The sequence below is a fragment of the Eleutherodactylus coqui genome, chromosome 13 (assembly GCF_035609145.1).
Source record: "Eleutherodactylus coqui strain aEleCoq1 chromosome 13, aEleCoq1.hap1, whole genome shotgun sequence".
NCBI classification, from domain to species: domain Eukaryota; kingdom Metazoa; phylum Chordata; class Amphibia; order Anura; family Eleutherodactylidae; genus Eleutherodactylus; species Eleutherodactylus coqui.
The window spans coordinates 99,188,979-99,205,571 of record NC_089849.1 but is presented as its reverse complement, the minus strand read 5'-3'; the positions used below and the strand labels follow the sequence as shown (position 1 = coordinate 99,205,571).

At 43.6% G+C, this 16,593-nt stretch overlaps 1 protein-coding gene across 1 annotated transcript in view; it reads right to left on the bottom strand.

Annotated features, from left to right (window-relative positions):
• Positions 1–14,241, bottom strand: part of GLP2R (glucagon like peptide 2 receptor) — a 148,243-nt gene extending 134,002 nt beyond the window's left edge. The window contains exon 1 of the mRNA XM_066586701.1: positions 13,953–14,241. Within this exon, the coding sequence (XP_066442798.1) occupies positions 13,953–14,057 (105 nt within the window). The 5' untranslated portion in view covers positions 14,058–14,241. The remainder of the gene's footprint in view (positions 1–13,952) is intronic.
• Positions 14,242–16,593: the final 2,352 nt, after the last annotated feature.

Here is a 16,593-nt window from a genome sequence, read left to right as displayed (position 1 = left end):
CCCATTGCAACCAATCACAACGCAGCTTTTATTTTCCTGCAGTAGTAATTTAATTCCACGCATTCCGATAATACCGACAGATTTGCCTTTTCAATACAAAAGGCTGCAATTCCCTCTAAAAATGGCAGTTGCAATGACTATCAATAAGGTTCCAGGGCAAACACTAAGGCCCAATGTCCCCTCGCATGCACAGATTCCACTGCCGAATCCCGCATTTTTTTGAATGCCCTGCTTTCCCACAGATCCGCAGCACATCAAGTGACCGCTGCGGTTGTGCTGCAGATATGACTGCTTCCATTGACTTCAATGGAAGCCGTCCCACAGGATCAGCAGACAAAATGGAGCATGCTGCAATTCCTTTCCGCACGTGCGATCCACACACCGCTTGCTTTAAATTGCCCTGCAGACGCTGATGCATCCCTATAGGCGGCTAGAGCTGTGGATCTCCCATGCAGGAGACATGGGCGGATTTTATAATTAATATCTGCATGTGGACATCGGGCCTAAGGTAGGTGTACTGTTAGAAAAAAAACTGATTTTCTCCTGGGCAGCTGTACGTGGCGGCTTACGTGTATACAGCCCACAAAAGCTTTATATCCTAGCAAAAGATGACAAGACCAAAACCGTACAGAACTGCGCTGACAGCAGATCGCAGTTACATTCCTTACACTATTTCAACTATTTATGCTTCAATATACAGTAAAACCCAGATTAGATTTTTAAAAAATACAAATTCCACGCAGATGAAGTCCCGGATAACAAGATGGTCACCTATATGGTCGCATGCTAAAAAAATAAAATAATGGATACTTATTTTATACAACAGCATGCAATATACATAAGTCTGGCTTCAGCCCCCTTCACTCGGCAGAAGCCTTCCTTACAAAAGTGTCAAACGACCTCCTGCCGGCCAAATCAAGGGGCGAGTACTCCCTACTGATCCTCCCCGATCTCTGCAGCATTTGACACTGTTGACCACAAACTCCTTCTCGGTATGCTTCGCTCCATCAGCCTAAAGGACATAGCTCTCTCCTGGTTCTCCTCCCTATCCGACCACTCCTTCAGCGTCTCCTTCGCAGGCTCTTTCTCCCCTCCTCTTGCTGTTGGGGTCCCCCAGGGCTAGGTGGGTACTGTTGTATCTTGTCACCAAGGGAAGCTAGGGGTTTGATGGGTTGCATGGAGGAACGCCCCTGTCACACCCCTAGCTCCCAATTAACTGAATTGCTGAAGGTCCTAGCAGCATTTGAAGTGATTTTTGCCTGCCCTGGAGGGTTAGGGTTAGTTTTCCTGTTAGGCTTACATCATTAGCTCTACATGCTTCAGGGTTACAGGGCAGCATGTACAGCTAATGTAAGCCTAACATGAAAACAAACCCTAACCCTCCAGGGCAGGAAAGTCAATACAGTCCGATAGCCTTGCCTGTCTCCACTGCCCTGTCCGCTGGGAAGTGCTGTGCACACGGATCTGTGCCCCACCGCCAGCAACACTGTTGTCCTCCCCCCTGCCCAGGCCGCTGCAGCAAATTGTCCTGCCCCGTGCTGTAGTGGCATTCAGCACAGTGGATGTGGCCCTTTCATTGCTCTCTGCACTTTCAGGGGATGCGGTCACTGACTGCTATTCCGTTCCCCTGCCTCCTCTCCCTTCAGCAGCTGGCACCACTGCCGAGAGGCGGATGGAGAGTGGAGTAGCCCTCAGCGGCCGCAGCCTCTACAACAGGGGGAAGCCTGTGGCAGGGTGCCCATGGGGGAGGACAGGAGAGAATTCAGGCAATCAGGAGCTAGGAGCGTGATGGGGGCATTCTTTGCAAGCCCTGTCAAACCCTTCGTTTTCAGTGGTGACTAGGTACAATAGTACTGGCTTGGTCCTCAGCCCCCACTCTTCAACATCTACACAGCTCCTATTGGACAGACCATCAGGAGATTTTGCTTTCATTACCATCTCTTTGCTGACAACACCCAGTTTTACACCTCTTCCCGTTACATCACAGTGCCATTCCTCCAGAACACCACCGATGGCCCGCTGTCTCTAACACTATGTCCTTTCTCTACGTAAAACTGACCTACCAGTGTTTCTGCCCTCAACTAACCAATCTCATCTTGACATCTCCATCTCGGTGTGTGGCGCCACCGTAACTCCAAGACAGCATGCCCGCTGTCTTGGGGTTATATTTGACTCTATCTCCTTTACCCCCTATATCTAATCTCTGGCCCCAACATGTCAGCTGCACCTCAAGAACATTGCAAGAATACGCTCATTTCTCATCGTGGATGCGCTGAAGACGCCCTCATCCATTCTCTGTTCGATTACTGCAACTCGCTGCTGATTGCCCTCCCCTACGCCAAACTCTCCCTTCTCTAATCCCTCCTGAATGCAGCAGCCAGGCTCATCTTCCTGTCCAGCTGCTACTTGGACATCTCTGCCCTGTGCCAGTCACTGCACTGGCTGCCCATCAAATACAGAATACAATTCAAACTCGCCACCTTCATCTATGAAGCGCTCCACAGCACCGCGCCGCCCTACATTGTTCCCCTCATCTCAATCCACCACCCAGCTCACACCCTCCGGTAATGAAATCAGACTGAGTGTCCTTTTAATTTGTACCTCTCATTCCCACCTCCAAGACTTCTCCAGAGCAGCACCTGTTCTCTGGAATGCGCTACCCAAAACTATCTGGGCAATCACTGACACAACTTCAGGCGTTTTCTAAAAATGCACCTCTTCAGGGAGGCATACCAATATCCCCTGAATGAAACCCATCTGTACTCTGCCTTATAACATGCTCCCTGACCTACTGACTGCAACCCCTGCTAGCCGCCATCAACAGCCCCCTGCAGTCATACTGATTCAGCCACTATACGGCTTAATGTCTGACCATTGTCTGTGTATAGCATCCCTCACTCTCCACCTTGCCATACAGTGCACATCTCCAGCTCTTTACATACTACAAATAATGGGGTGATACAGAAGGTAAAGTCATTGGAGCAGGACCCTCACCCCTACTGTTTTTATCAATTACTACATGTAACTGTGTTTTTTGTATTTTTGTTTTTGTATCTGGCCCCCCTCCCCCATTTTGTAAGCGTTGTGGAATATGTTGGCACTATATAATATTATAATAGTGTAGTATATTATTGCATACAGTTGTTTTTTTGCAATATATTGATGTATACTGGCTATAGAGGACAGCCTAGCTAAAGGACAGTCTTTTGGAATTTGTTAGACTTGTGTATAGATATGAAACAAATGGGTCCTATGAAATAGGCAATATTACGCTGGGACTGACTCTTGCACAGTTACAATTAGGACAGTATTTTTACATAAACTAGTGCTTGATTAATAAAAAAAGCAATTGAGGAATACTGAAGATTATATTACCGAAGGTCTGTGCCCTGGATATTTTGGGGTCCTAGCATTGCCCTGTCCATTATCTTGGGAGACGAAAACATGAATGCCCAAGACTGAAATATTACCCAAGAACCTTAGTGTAATAGCTGGAGGAGCAGATGTGCTCAAGTCTTCTGCAGTACCACTTTGTGCTTCCTCTAAGTGTCTCTAGTGGAAGTGTCAGGGTGATTTAAGATGATTATTATCTCTGCCATGTGTTTATATTGTGGATGTACTCGACTGTTTGGTGCCTGGTGGAGCAGCGAGCACAGAAATACTAGCCGAACTTTTATTAGTAAATAGTGTCTTTCCTTCCAATCACGACTGACGTCTTACCGCCCGCAAAGAAATAGTTTTCTTTGGAAAGGTTGCCAGCTGTCATAAAGCACCACATCTCCAAGAAGCTTTCTATTGCTCTTCTGCCTCCTCACTATCTGCCCCATTTCAGATCATAATGCCCATTCTTTTAAAGGACTCCATCTCCAAGGGCCTTTATCTTCTAGGCCTTCAACCCGAGTCCTACAACTCATAACTGATATGACATAACAGTTCAGAACACAGAGGGAAAGTTACTATACTGTAGTGTTTACAGTAATTATAGATCTACATAAAGGTTCTCTAATAGGCCTTATCTAATATATAGTGGACAGTGTAGTGGCCCAGAATATAGTGGCCCCCTCCATAAATATCACATATCATGTCTTTTGTAGATGCACTGTGCAACATTGTCTAGTCATCTTGTGTATTGCACAGCTGCAGTCAGTGAGAGGTTAATGTTTGCATGAGACTGGGAGATGCCTGCAATGTATCAATATGTGTCTAGTCACATGGTATGTGAGATTATAAATGAGTGTTTTGGGTGTGGTGGTGAGTCAGTCGATTCTTCTGGGTCCTGAGTAAGAGTGCCAGCCACATGGGGGTAGCTTCAACCCTCATGTGGTAAAGAATGGAAGAGGAGGAGAGGTTTCTGAGGATCTATATGCCAGTAACCACGGAGGAGTGAGAGTTGGAGGCGGAAGAGCGTCAGCGCAGAGATCCCAGGTTAAGATCACCGTACAGAGGTACTATAACAGTCTGTGGAATATCCTTACCCTTCTCCTCTGGAGATTTTCCTCATCCAGGAGCGGTGACTGTCAGATAACTTGGCTTGCAGGACCAGTGTCATCCTGTGTTTTCCTCCTAGATCTTAAGTCTACTGTTTTGCCTGCACTGCCAACATGTATCCTTGTGCCTTGTACCAAGTTCATGTCAAGCAAAGTTTTGCCAGGCCCTGACCATTCCCAGGGACCTGAGGTACGTTACACAAGTCTGCGGCTCATTTATTCACCGCCGAGTGTCATTCTGGTGGGTAACAGAACAGTGGCGACATCTATGACAACCTTGTGTCCTGTAATCATGTTAATTGGCCATCCGTCTCCCAGGGGTGTCCGGAAGAGGCCCAGCGCTGCTCTAGCCGAGGCTACATGTGTCCCTCAAGGAGGGAGTGTGGTAAGTGTCACTGTGACGAGTGACCACTCTACCCTCCCAGCTTCTCAAAGTATGCCTTGTGCCCAGAGTCCCCATACGGGACGCTGCGGCAGTATTATACTAGTTATATTCTACATTAAAAGGAGTATTATAGTAGTCCTATTCTTGTACATAAGGGGCAGTATTATAGTAGTTCTATTCTTGTACGTAGGGGGCAGTATTATAGTAGTTCTATTCTTGTACGTAGGGGGCAGTATTATAGTAGTTCTATTCTTGTACGTAGGGGGCAGTATTATAGTAGTTCTTGTACATAGGAGCAGTATTATAGTAGTTATATTCTTGTACATACGGAGCAGTATTATAGTAGTTATATTCTTGTATATAGGGCATAGTATTATAGTAGTTATATTGTACATAGGGGGCAGTATTATAGTAGTTATATTCTTGTACATAGGAGGCAGTATTATAGTAGTTATATTCTTGTACATAGGCGCAGTATTATAGTAGTTATATTCTTGTACATACGGAGCAGTATTATAGTAGTTATATTCTTGTACATACGGAGCACTATTATAGTAGTTATATTCTTGTACATAGGGCATAGTATTATAGTAGTTATATTGTACATAGGAGGCAGTATTATAGTAGTTCTATTCTTGTACATAGGAGGCAGTATTATAGTAGTTATATTCTTGTAGATAGGAGGCAGTATTATAGTAGTTATATTCTTGTAGATAGGAGGCAGTATTATAGTAGTTATATTTTGTAGATAGGAGGCAGTATTATAGTAGTTATATTCTTGTACATACGGTGCAGTATTATAGTAGTTATATTCTTGTAGATAGGAGGCAGTATTATAGTAGTTATATTCTTGTACATACGGAGCACGATTATAGTAGTTATATTCTTGTACATAGGGCATAGTATTATAGTAGTTATATTCTTGTACATACGGAGCAGTATTATAGTAGTTATATTGTACATAGGAGGCAGTATTATAGTAGTTATATTCTTGTACATAGGAGGCAGTATTATAGTAGTTATATTATACATAGGAGGCAGTATTATAGTAGTTATATTCTTGTACATAGGGGCAGTATTATAGTAGTTATATTATACATAGGAGGCAGTATTATAGTAGTTATATTCTTATACATAGGAGGCAGTATTATAGTAGTTATATTCTTGTACATAGGAGGCAGTATTATATAGTTATATTCTTGTAGATAGGAGGCAGTATTATAGTAGTTATATTCTTGTACATACCCCGTTTCCCCAAAAATAAGACGCGTCTTATATTAATTTTTGCTCTCAAATATGTGCTACGTCTTATTTTCAGAGGGTGTCTTATTTCGCCGCGGCAAATCCGTCTGTGGCGGCTAATCCCTCAATTGGCCAGCTTTGTGGACGAAATTTCTCAGAAATCTCGTCCACATGGGACAGCAAATCTGTCACTGCAAAGCTGGGAGAAGCTGGTGTTGTGGTGCAGATTCACCGGCCACAGAAACGGAAAAGCGTGCAGCCAGGTCACTTCAAAACAAGCGGCTGAGTGCCGTGGGTTTTGAAGCAGCGCTTTCCCGGTGGAAATTTTGCTGTTTATCGCTGTGGTCAAACTGCGAGATTTCCGCTGGAAATACGCTCTGTGAGAACCCAGCCTTAAGAATCACACATAGGTTGCCTGACTCTCACACAGAGCCATAAAAAAAATAAGGGCTGTAAAGTAACGTACCTGTCTGCAGACAGAAGTTCCTGTACCACTTGTAAGCAAGGATGGTATTGCAGCTTCCGGCCATCAGGGGGAGCTCATCACAGCAGACATGTACAGCAGGAACAGAACGAACAGTATGGACTTTTCCAGCCAGCAAGGGGAGCTCACAACAGCACACTCGTACAGCAGGGACAGGATAACAGCAGACTGTCTGCAGATCTACCTATACATCTGGAGGTAGGAGACAACAGGGATGGCAGCAGGGGACAGGCCTCTCTACTTGCCTGCACACTTTAGTATGCCTTACTATCGGGGTGTGCCTTATATTTGCGACTTCTGCAAATTTCTTAATGTGTCTTACTTTCAGGGGTGCCTTATTTTCGGGGAAACACGGTAGAAGCAGTATTATAGTAGCTATATTCTTGTACATAGGGGGCAGTATTAGAGTAGTTATATTCTTGTACATAGGAGCAGTATTATAGTAGTTATATTCTTGTACATAGGCGCAGTATTATAGTAGTTATATTCCTGTACATAGGGGGCAGTATTATAGTAGTTATATTCTTGTACATACGGAGCAGTATTATAGTAGTTATATTCTTGTACATAGGATGCAATATTATAGTAGTTATATTCTTGTACATAGGGAGCAGTATTATAGTAGTTATATTCATGTACATACGGAGCAGTGATATAATAGTTATATTCTTGTACATACGGAGTGGTATTATAGTAGTTATATTCTTGTACATAGGAGACAGTATTATAGTAGTTATATTCTTGTACATAGGATGCAGTATTATTGTAGTTATATTCTTTTATATAGGGGGCAGTATTAGTTATATTCTTGTACATAGGAGTAGTATTATAGTAGTTATATTCTTGTACATAGGCAGTATTATAGTAGTTATATTCTTGTACATAGGGCATAGTATTATAGTAGTTATATTTTTGTACATAGGAGACATAGTAGTTATATTCTTGTACATAGGAGGCAGGATTATAGTAGTTATATTCTTGTACATAGGAGGATGTATTATAGTAGTTATATTCTTGTACATAGGAGGATGTATTATAGTAGTTATATTCTTGTACATAGGGGGCAGTATTATAGTAGTTATATTCTTGTACATAGGGGGCAGTATTATAGTAGTTATATTCTTGTACATAGGAGCAGTATTATAGTAGTTATATTCTTGTACATAGGGAGCAGTATTATAGTAGTTATATTCTTGTCTATAGGAGGCAGTATTATAGTAGTTATATTCTTGTACATAGCAGTATTATAGTAGTTATATTTTTGTACATTGGGGGCAGTATTATAGTAGTTATATTCTTGTACATAGGGAGCAGTATTATAGTAGTTATATTCTTGTACATAGGGGGCAGTATTATAGTAGTTATATTCTTGTACATAGGGGGCAGTATTATAGTAGTTATATTCTTGTACATAGGGGGCAGTATTATAGTAGTTATATTATTGTACATAGGGCATAGTATTATAGTAGTTATATTCTTGTACATGGGGGGCAGTATTATAGTAGTTATATTCTTGAACATAGGGGGGCAGTATTATAGTAGTTATATTCTTGTACATAGGGGGCAGTATTATAGTAGTTATATTCTTGTACATAGGAGGCAGTATTATAGTAGTTATATTCTTGTACATAGGAGCAGTATTATAGTAGTTATATTCTTGTACATGGGGGGCAGTATTATAGTAGTTCTATTCTTGTACATAGGAGGCAGTATTATAGTAGTTATATTCTTGTACATGGGAGGCAGTATTATAGTAGTTATATTTTTGTACATAGGGGATAGTATTATGGCCATCATATTGTTTGTACATGGGAAGGCAATATTTTAGTAGTTATATAAATTACTGTTTCACTGAACTAACGATTCACAAAATGATTTATAAAACCTACAATGGGTTAATCTCCCTGCAGGGCCAGGTGCTAGGTTTTCTATGAAATCTGTTTCTAATGTTTGCTGTAATGGTCTGAGCTGACTCTGTAAAGAAAGATTCATTGATTCTTGTCATGATGTATTTTTCATATTTCGGGGAGGAAGAAAGGGGGGGGTGTAGGTTTGGAATGACGGAAGGATGGTAATATATCACACTTAAGAATGCTGGCAGCAGAGTAGCTGCTATGCTCTATAAAGTTGTAGGTTTTCAAAACCAGATATCTTTATAAGGTAATATTCAGCCCGTTCAGCTTGTATAAGTCTCGCTATTTGTATAGCACCAACTTATTCTGCAGCGCTCTCGTAATTTATCATATTACTGCTGATACTTTGTGTGTAATTTTCATGCAAAGCTGTAATTGTGACCATTATACAACTGCATGTTTAATTCAGAATTATTTAAAGCCTTTACATAGCAAGTAAAACGGCAACTCCACCCAAATAAAAACTTCACATTCTATTGAGTTTATAAAGGTTTAGAGGGCTTTTTCTATACAGGCCAATGGTGGCTTTTGACTAGACAGCCTGGAAGCAATGGCCCAACACAAGATAACCTAGAATAGGACAATGAGCACGTTTTTAAAATGATACCTCAGACAAGTTAAACTCAGTTTTGGAGACAATTCCTCTGTAGGATGAACTCTCATTAAGTTGGGTGATTACAACTTAAGTCATGTGACCTAGAATGATATGCTTGACCAAGTCATCAATGGTTCAGTGTTCGTCAGATTATGGCCATAAAAAAAATGTAAGGTGGACAGTGCCTATAAAAACATTTATGGAATATTATTGTGTAGACCCGTCATACTCATTATCTGTACTAGTCTAAAAGACTTTGTTTCATCGCTGCCAAAAAATTCCAGGAAAGCCTTTCTTCTGAGAAGGTGCATCCAGAGAAACATCATGTTCTTAATTATCTAGGTTTAAAATATTCTCTATTACTCTTAAAACACCATTATTTTTATCAGAAGAAAACAAAACAAACTCAATGGCGCTCATACGGCAATGGCACGAACATGAAATAGAGATCCAAGTACATAAAACAGCAAAAAACCACCTGTTATGGCGACTGGCGCGGGGTAGGGGAGGGGGGGGCAGTGCAGCGACTGGCGCGGGGTAGGGGAGGGGGGGGAGCCAGAGCAGCGACTGGCGCGGGGTAGGGGAGGGGGGGGAGCCAGAGCAGCGACTGGCGCGGGGTAGGGGAGGGGGGGGAGCCAGTGCAGCGACTGGCGCGGGGTAGGGGAGGGGGGGGGGCCAGTGCAGCGACTGGCGCGGGGTAGGGGAGGGGGGGGGGGGGCCAGTGCAGCGACTGGCGCGGGGTAGGGGAGGGGGGGGGGGGGCCAGTGCAGCGACTGGCGCGGGGTAGGGGAGGGGGGGGGGGGCCAGTGCAGCGACTGGCGCGGGGTAGGGGAGGGGGGGGGGGCCAGTGCAGCGACTGGCGCGGGGTAGGGGAGGGGGGGGGGCCAGTGCAGCGACTGGCGCGGGGTAGGGGAGGGGGGGGGGGCCAGTGCAGCGACTGGCGCGGGGTAGGGGAGGGGGGGGGGCCCAGTGCAGCGACTGGCGCGGGGTAGGGGAGGGGGGGGGGCCCAGTGCAGCGACTGGCGCGGGGTAGTGGAGCGACTGGCGCGGGGTAGGGGGGGGGGGGGTGGAGTGCAGTGCAGCAAACTGGAGAGGAGTTTAGTGATGGAAAGGCCAATCGGTAGCGACTTACAGTACTCAAGCTGAAAATGGATCAGGGCAACAAGAGTTTTTAATGTTTCCACAGTAAGAAAAGGGCAGATTTTTGGAAATATTTTTTTTTTGCGGGGGGGGGGGGGGGGGGGTTGATCGAGGCGACATGAGCGAGCAAGTGATTGAATGTAGGGAGTGAAGGAAAGATTGGAGGTACCATATATACTTGAGTATAAGCCGAGTCAATACGTTTTACCACAAAAAACTGGTAGAACTTATTGACTTGAGTATAAGCCTAGCTATACTTGAGTATATACTACATTTAAAAAAAAACCACAACACTCACCTCTCAGCCGGCGTCTGTGTCCACGGCGCGATGGTCTCCCCAGCAGTGCGGCAAGCTTCTTCAGACTTCTCCCCGATCTCATCTCCCTGCTCTGTTTTCAATTTCCCCGCCGTAACTGCTGTGTAAGTGCTGTGACTGGATCGAGCACCAGCCAATCAGTGATGTAATTCACTAAATGGCTGTGAATGATCGAGTGCTGGCTGTGATTGGCTGGCACTCGATCCAATCACAGTGCTTACCTACACAGCACTGACTGCAGGGGAATTCAAAGCTGAGCAGGGAGAATTCTCAAGCAGCTTGCTGCACCGCTGGGAAGACAATCATGCTGGGGACACAGGCGCTGACTGGGAGGGGAGTATTGAGGTGTTTTTATTTATTTATTTTTTTTCAACCTCGACTATAAGCCAGGGGGAGCTTTTTCAGCATAAAAAAAAGTGCTGAAAAACTAGCCTTCTACTCGAGTATATATGGTAAATAAGACCCCGATACAGTGGGCATGCTGCCTTATGGAAATGAGGCCTCCTGTCCACGGGCATCGTGTTTTCCCGCCGCAAGAGAACGCTAAAGTCACCATTTTTCCACAATGAATCTATTGATAGGTTCATCGTGGAAAATCCCGGCCTGTCACAATTTTTATATACGAGAGCGGAAAAGTTTCTCCTATGGAAAGCGTTGATTGTGTTATCTGCATGCGGATTATCTCAGCAGATATCGCAGTGATATCGCCTGTAGACAGGAGGCCTGAGATGGAAATATTACTGTCAGCAGAGGCGTAATTTGAAGCTTCCGGGCCCCGGTACAAAACCTGTAACGGGCCTTCAAGTTTAATGCTTTATTCATACTGGGCTACCTATATGGAAAAGAGAGGCCTGATAAGCCCTTTAAGGCTCCTGGGCCCGAGTGCAACCGCATCCCCTATACTTACACCCCTGACTGTCAGCATAGCTGTATGAAACCTTGATTTTTGCAAGAGGAGTTGTATTTTCAGTGGCACCATTTTGAAGTACATATAATTTATCGATTAACTTTTTTTGGGGGGGGAGGGAGAGAATTGAAGAAAACAATTCTGCCATTATTTCTTTGTTTTTTCGATTTATGCCGTTCACAGTCCGGCAGTTATGTTATCTTTATTCCATGTCTTGGTAGCAAAAGTGTAAATTTTTTTTCTAACCTCTGTACAATTAAAAACACCTTTTTCTAAAAAAATGTTTTGTGGTGCCATATTCTGGGAGCCAAAGCTTTTTCCATTGACGTAGCTGTATGAGGGCCGTAGAAGGGCCTGATTATTGCTCATTTTGTTTATGCTGTTTATTTTGCAGTTCTCATAATGTGTTCACTTAATTATCCGGCTTGTTAGGATTGCAACGATACATTATACTGGAAGCTTAACTTTTGTGAATTTTTTTTCACTAAAACCAGTTTACAGAGAAAAAATTGTTGATAAACCAATCTACCTTTTTTAAGAAAAAATTGTTTTTTTTACTTTGGTCCAATTAGTGGACTTCACAAAGTAATCATTTGATTTCTTCCGGCAAACATTGCATTAGGCTTGGGGTGTTTGCTAGGCCTCTAGCCCCCATGACAACCATCAGCATCCCACTGTCATGTTCATGAGGACCATTGAATGACAGTTAACCCTTTCCTCTGACTAACCACCTAGATGCCACGGTCGCTGTTGACTGTGGCATCTAGAGGGTTAACCGAAGTAGCTGCACTCCAGTCTCCCTTGTGACAGCAATTTATTTTCATTTTACCTTTTATTGAAAAGAAATTCATTATTGGATTAATGTTTTTGGAAACCTTTTTCAGTATGATAGGAAATTGCTTGGCGCATTGAATACAACATCTGCAGGATTTACCGTCGAAAAACACTTTACAGACTCACAGTAACATTTGAAAAGAGAAGAGCGAAAATCTCCCATATGGCGAATGTCAGAAGCTCATCTTTCATCTCCCAACACAAATCCAAAACAGTTCTGCTCTTGACATGCAAACAACGACACCGCTTCATACGTTCAGGCTGCCTTCACACAAAGAGGATCCGCTGATGAATTTACGTTAGCGGCATCACCATGGAAATCTCCTTCACACAACGCAAATATTTTCTGCTATGGAAACAACTGAAATTTGAAAAAAACTCTGCGGTTTACAAATCTGCTGCCTGTCTGTGTATGTTGTCGAAACTGTGTGAAAATACAGTGGAGTTTTGCCATAAAAATCAATGGAGAATGGAAAAACTGCACCAGAAACAACAAATAGACTTTTGGCGCAGATTTTCAAGTTTTTACCCTTCAGAAACGCACGGATTCTGTTTGGAATTCTACGCTTGTTTGTAAATAGTTTGCCAGAGTGAAATTTGCCACATCACAAAAATGCAACCCATTCCGCAGCACACAAGCGCAAAGTATATACACAAGCACAAAGTATATACACAAACTGTATCGAAGGCGGCAGCGAATAACACAAAGCTCGTTAACTCTGCCCATCTGCAGGAAAGCAACAGAAATTTTGCAGCAGAATTTCTGCAGCTCAGACATTGTGTCTGAAGGTAGCCAAACAGTGCAAACAATGGTAACATTGTAACAACTAGCAGGATTAAAAGCAATGACTAAAATCATTAAGGAGAAATTATATTAAAAAAGCTTAAATATATAATTCATTGGGAATTTTTTTTAAGGGTAGCAATATGTATACTATATTATAGGGATATGAGTATATAAGTGGTATATATTTCGGGAATTTCTAAGTGCACCATTGCTGCTAAAATAAGCAAAACTACATTACATTTTTCTTTTTATTGTATTTCCAGGGTGGAATGTAGACGATGGGGTGGATGGAGATGGGGTGGATGGCGATGGGGTGGATGGCGATGGGGTGGATGGCGATGGGGTGGATGGCGATGGGGGTGGATGGCGATGGGGGTGGATGGATATTACAGCTGTATGTCATCAGTATATCAGCAATATTTGATCAGTATTTGCTTAGTAGATTCCTTTCTACTGAGTAAATACTGATGTGTATTTGCCCAATAGAAAAGTATACAAGTAAAGAAATATACAGCCATGTGATAACATTCATAGATTTACATTCGCTCGGTATTGCGGTCCAGAAAACATGGACCAAATACGGAGCTAAAAGACGTTTGTCTGAAAGCGGCCAAATTGTAAGAATCTTATTTGGACTTTTATTTGAAGCCTGAACACTTATAGTTTTAACATTTCATTATTAGCAACTGCTTTTTATCAAACACAAAAACAATGTATGTCCTCCTGTCCGGTCTAATCATCCTCACCTGAGTCGGTCACAGTAAATCAAAAATTCTTAAGTCCATTAGTAAAAAAAAAAAAAATCCACAATCTTACTTTTGTTTCAAGTCTAAAATAAAACTAACTACAAATGTCCCCTCACCCGTTCCATGGGCAGCAGTATGATGAGCAGTAGGACGGTCCGGCAGCACCTCTTCTTGGCTACAATCAGGCTCCAGCCACCTGAGCTGATCCACAGTCCCTCCATGGCTCTAGAATAACGTTTGCGATGTTCCCTTCTGTCCTTATTATTTAATGCGGCCACCGGCTTTGTTTTACCCCGTAATAAAAAAACTCTTCCCTGCTGACGCCACTCTTACAAGTATCCAGAACGTTTCCCCAATAACAGGACCAGCGAGAGTGCATTCCTAGAGTAGCCACAAGTTTAAAAAAGTTTTTAGGACATGCGTGCGGGGAGATGACGCCCCTGTGCACTGAGATCAGTCTGTGCCTCCAGACATTCTCTCTCCCTACTCGTCCCATATTTTTTTTCATCTGCACATCGAATAGGAGCCAGGTCTTGGGATTTCCCGTCAGGGTGTAAAAGTTGCTCAATGACGCAGCTGGAGGGGTCAGAGTGAACGTCAATATTATCACATTCAGTTAGTAGGAAACAAATGTGTCCAGTTTACTGTTCTCTACTGTAACGAGGGTGATAACACTCCCTGCCCCGCGTATCAGACAAGCACTGTCGTCACGGCCAAAAATAATGAATGACACGCAGGTGCGCAGACCGAGCTTTATAATGGAAGGAATGGAGTCCCCGCAGCACAGAGGATTTCAGGAGGCAGTGTGGGAAGTCATAGACTAAGGCCGGGGCTCACGAGGGGGGATTCCAATTGCGGACTCCAATTGCGCAAATGCATGATTGTGAACAAACATTGAAATAAATGGGTTCTATTTTGCGTATTGCATGCGCAAAAAGTTAATGCGCAAGTGCAGATTCACATCGGCATATTTGAGCGTTACATTTTGGCAACGCAATACGTAGAAAATGGGCACGGATTTTGCATGATGCACAGGAAAAGAAGCACTCTTTAAAGGATTTGGCAATTTCAATGGCTGGGAGCATCAGAGCACATATTTGTGTGCAAAATTGCGCACGACCTGCACACGCAAAAAGTGCCGTAAACGCAGTTGCAGGCAAAAATATGCAACTTTCTCACAGAGCAAAAATGGCGCAAGTATACTAATGCTGATGTGAATCTGTCCGAAGTGTTGCATGATGGAAGGAGCAAGATTCACGGCAGGACAGGCATGTGCTCCAGCGGAGTGCGCCAATCTTGTGAGAGGTGATAGACTGCGTTACAAAGTAAAAAAGCGTGGCGCCCAGCGGCGCGGAGTATTTCTGGAGCGGAGTGCTGATCCATCGCTTATCTTTATGGTCTCCTGAATATCTTGTGACATGACACTTATGTCGCTCATAGTTTGTTTCACCTTGAATAAGCATCTGGCAGACATATTGGAGGCGAAAACCGTACGAGCGCCACAGAAAGGTAATACTGCGCTCTGATTTATCGTCAGCGACATCTCGGAACAGGAGTTCAGCAGAGGAAATCTGACTCCCAGCCGGGAAAAGCAGAAGAAATTTCCATATAAATCATTGATAAATACATTCCAGGCTCCATGGTGGAGCCGGCAGTCAGACTGGTAATGGTTAGGACGGAGCTCAGCAGGACAGATGCTGGGGACCTTGATTTATGACCCTGTCGTACCATATTGTAGCGGCCAGCAGCTAAAGTCTAGAAGGCATAGACATGTAGATCCTTCCTGCTCATTTACCTTTACCATTATGAATGTGTCAGTCTTCACTGTAGTTCTGTCATTGTATTCAACAACATGATGCTGCACAGTGCTGTAGCTAGAGGGAGAAAAGCAGCCTGTCCCGCGGAGGTCTGCAAGTTTAATTTCATACAAATATATATTTTCACTGAAAAAGCCAAAAATGCAATATCTGAGTTTGCAAAGCAGGCACGGTCGCCATAAGGCAGGCACAATCGCCGCAGGGCAGGCGCAACCGCCATAAGCCCTAAAGATATGCAGTCAGCCAGACAATGGTGTGGAGGAGCAACTTGTTCATTGCAGGCTAATATGCAGTCACCCACTCAACCCAGCCCAAATTGGGGAGGAGCGACTGCATATACTAATAGCCTGCACATGTGAACGATACCAAAGATGCCAGCCACAGATGGATGGTGACCCACCATACAGGATATCAACCCTCACTGATATAACAGCGGGCTGCCCTGTGTCTCTAAAGTGGGCCACACTGGCTGACATCTTGGGCTCCCCCAACAACTAGCAAACTACATACAAAGATACTAATGCATACTAATAAAATGTGGGTGTTGGTACTGCATTTTGGCCACTTTGGAGATACAGGGCAACCCGCTGTTATATCAGTCCTTTTTTTTTTTTTTAGTGTGCCTCCATTATTGCAATAAAATCACTCCATGCGAGAGGATGCAAACGCAGAATCATGAAACCAATGATTTTCTATGGTTTCATTCCCATTTGCGATGTTTTCACTCCTGCGATGTGGCGTACAAAAATTGCCTGAACAAAGCTGCAATTTTTGCCACGATTTTCTCGCTGCGATATCGCCGGTATGAAGGAGCCCTTAGGCCACAACACAGGGCATCAAACCTTCCCGTATCTGCGGATCACCAGTCTGTTTTAGGCCTCTTTTAAATGACTCTGAATTTTTACGTTCAGCCATATGCACAAAAAAAACGCATGAATGA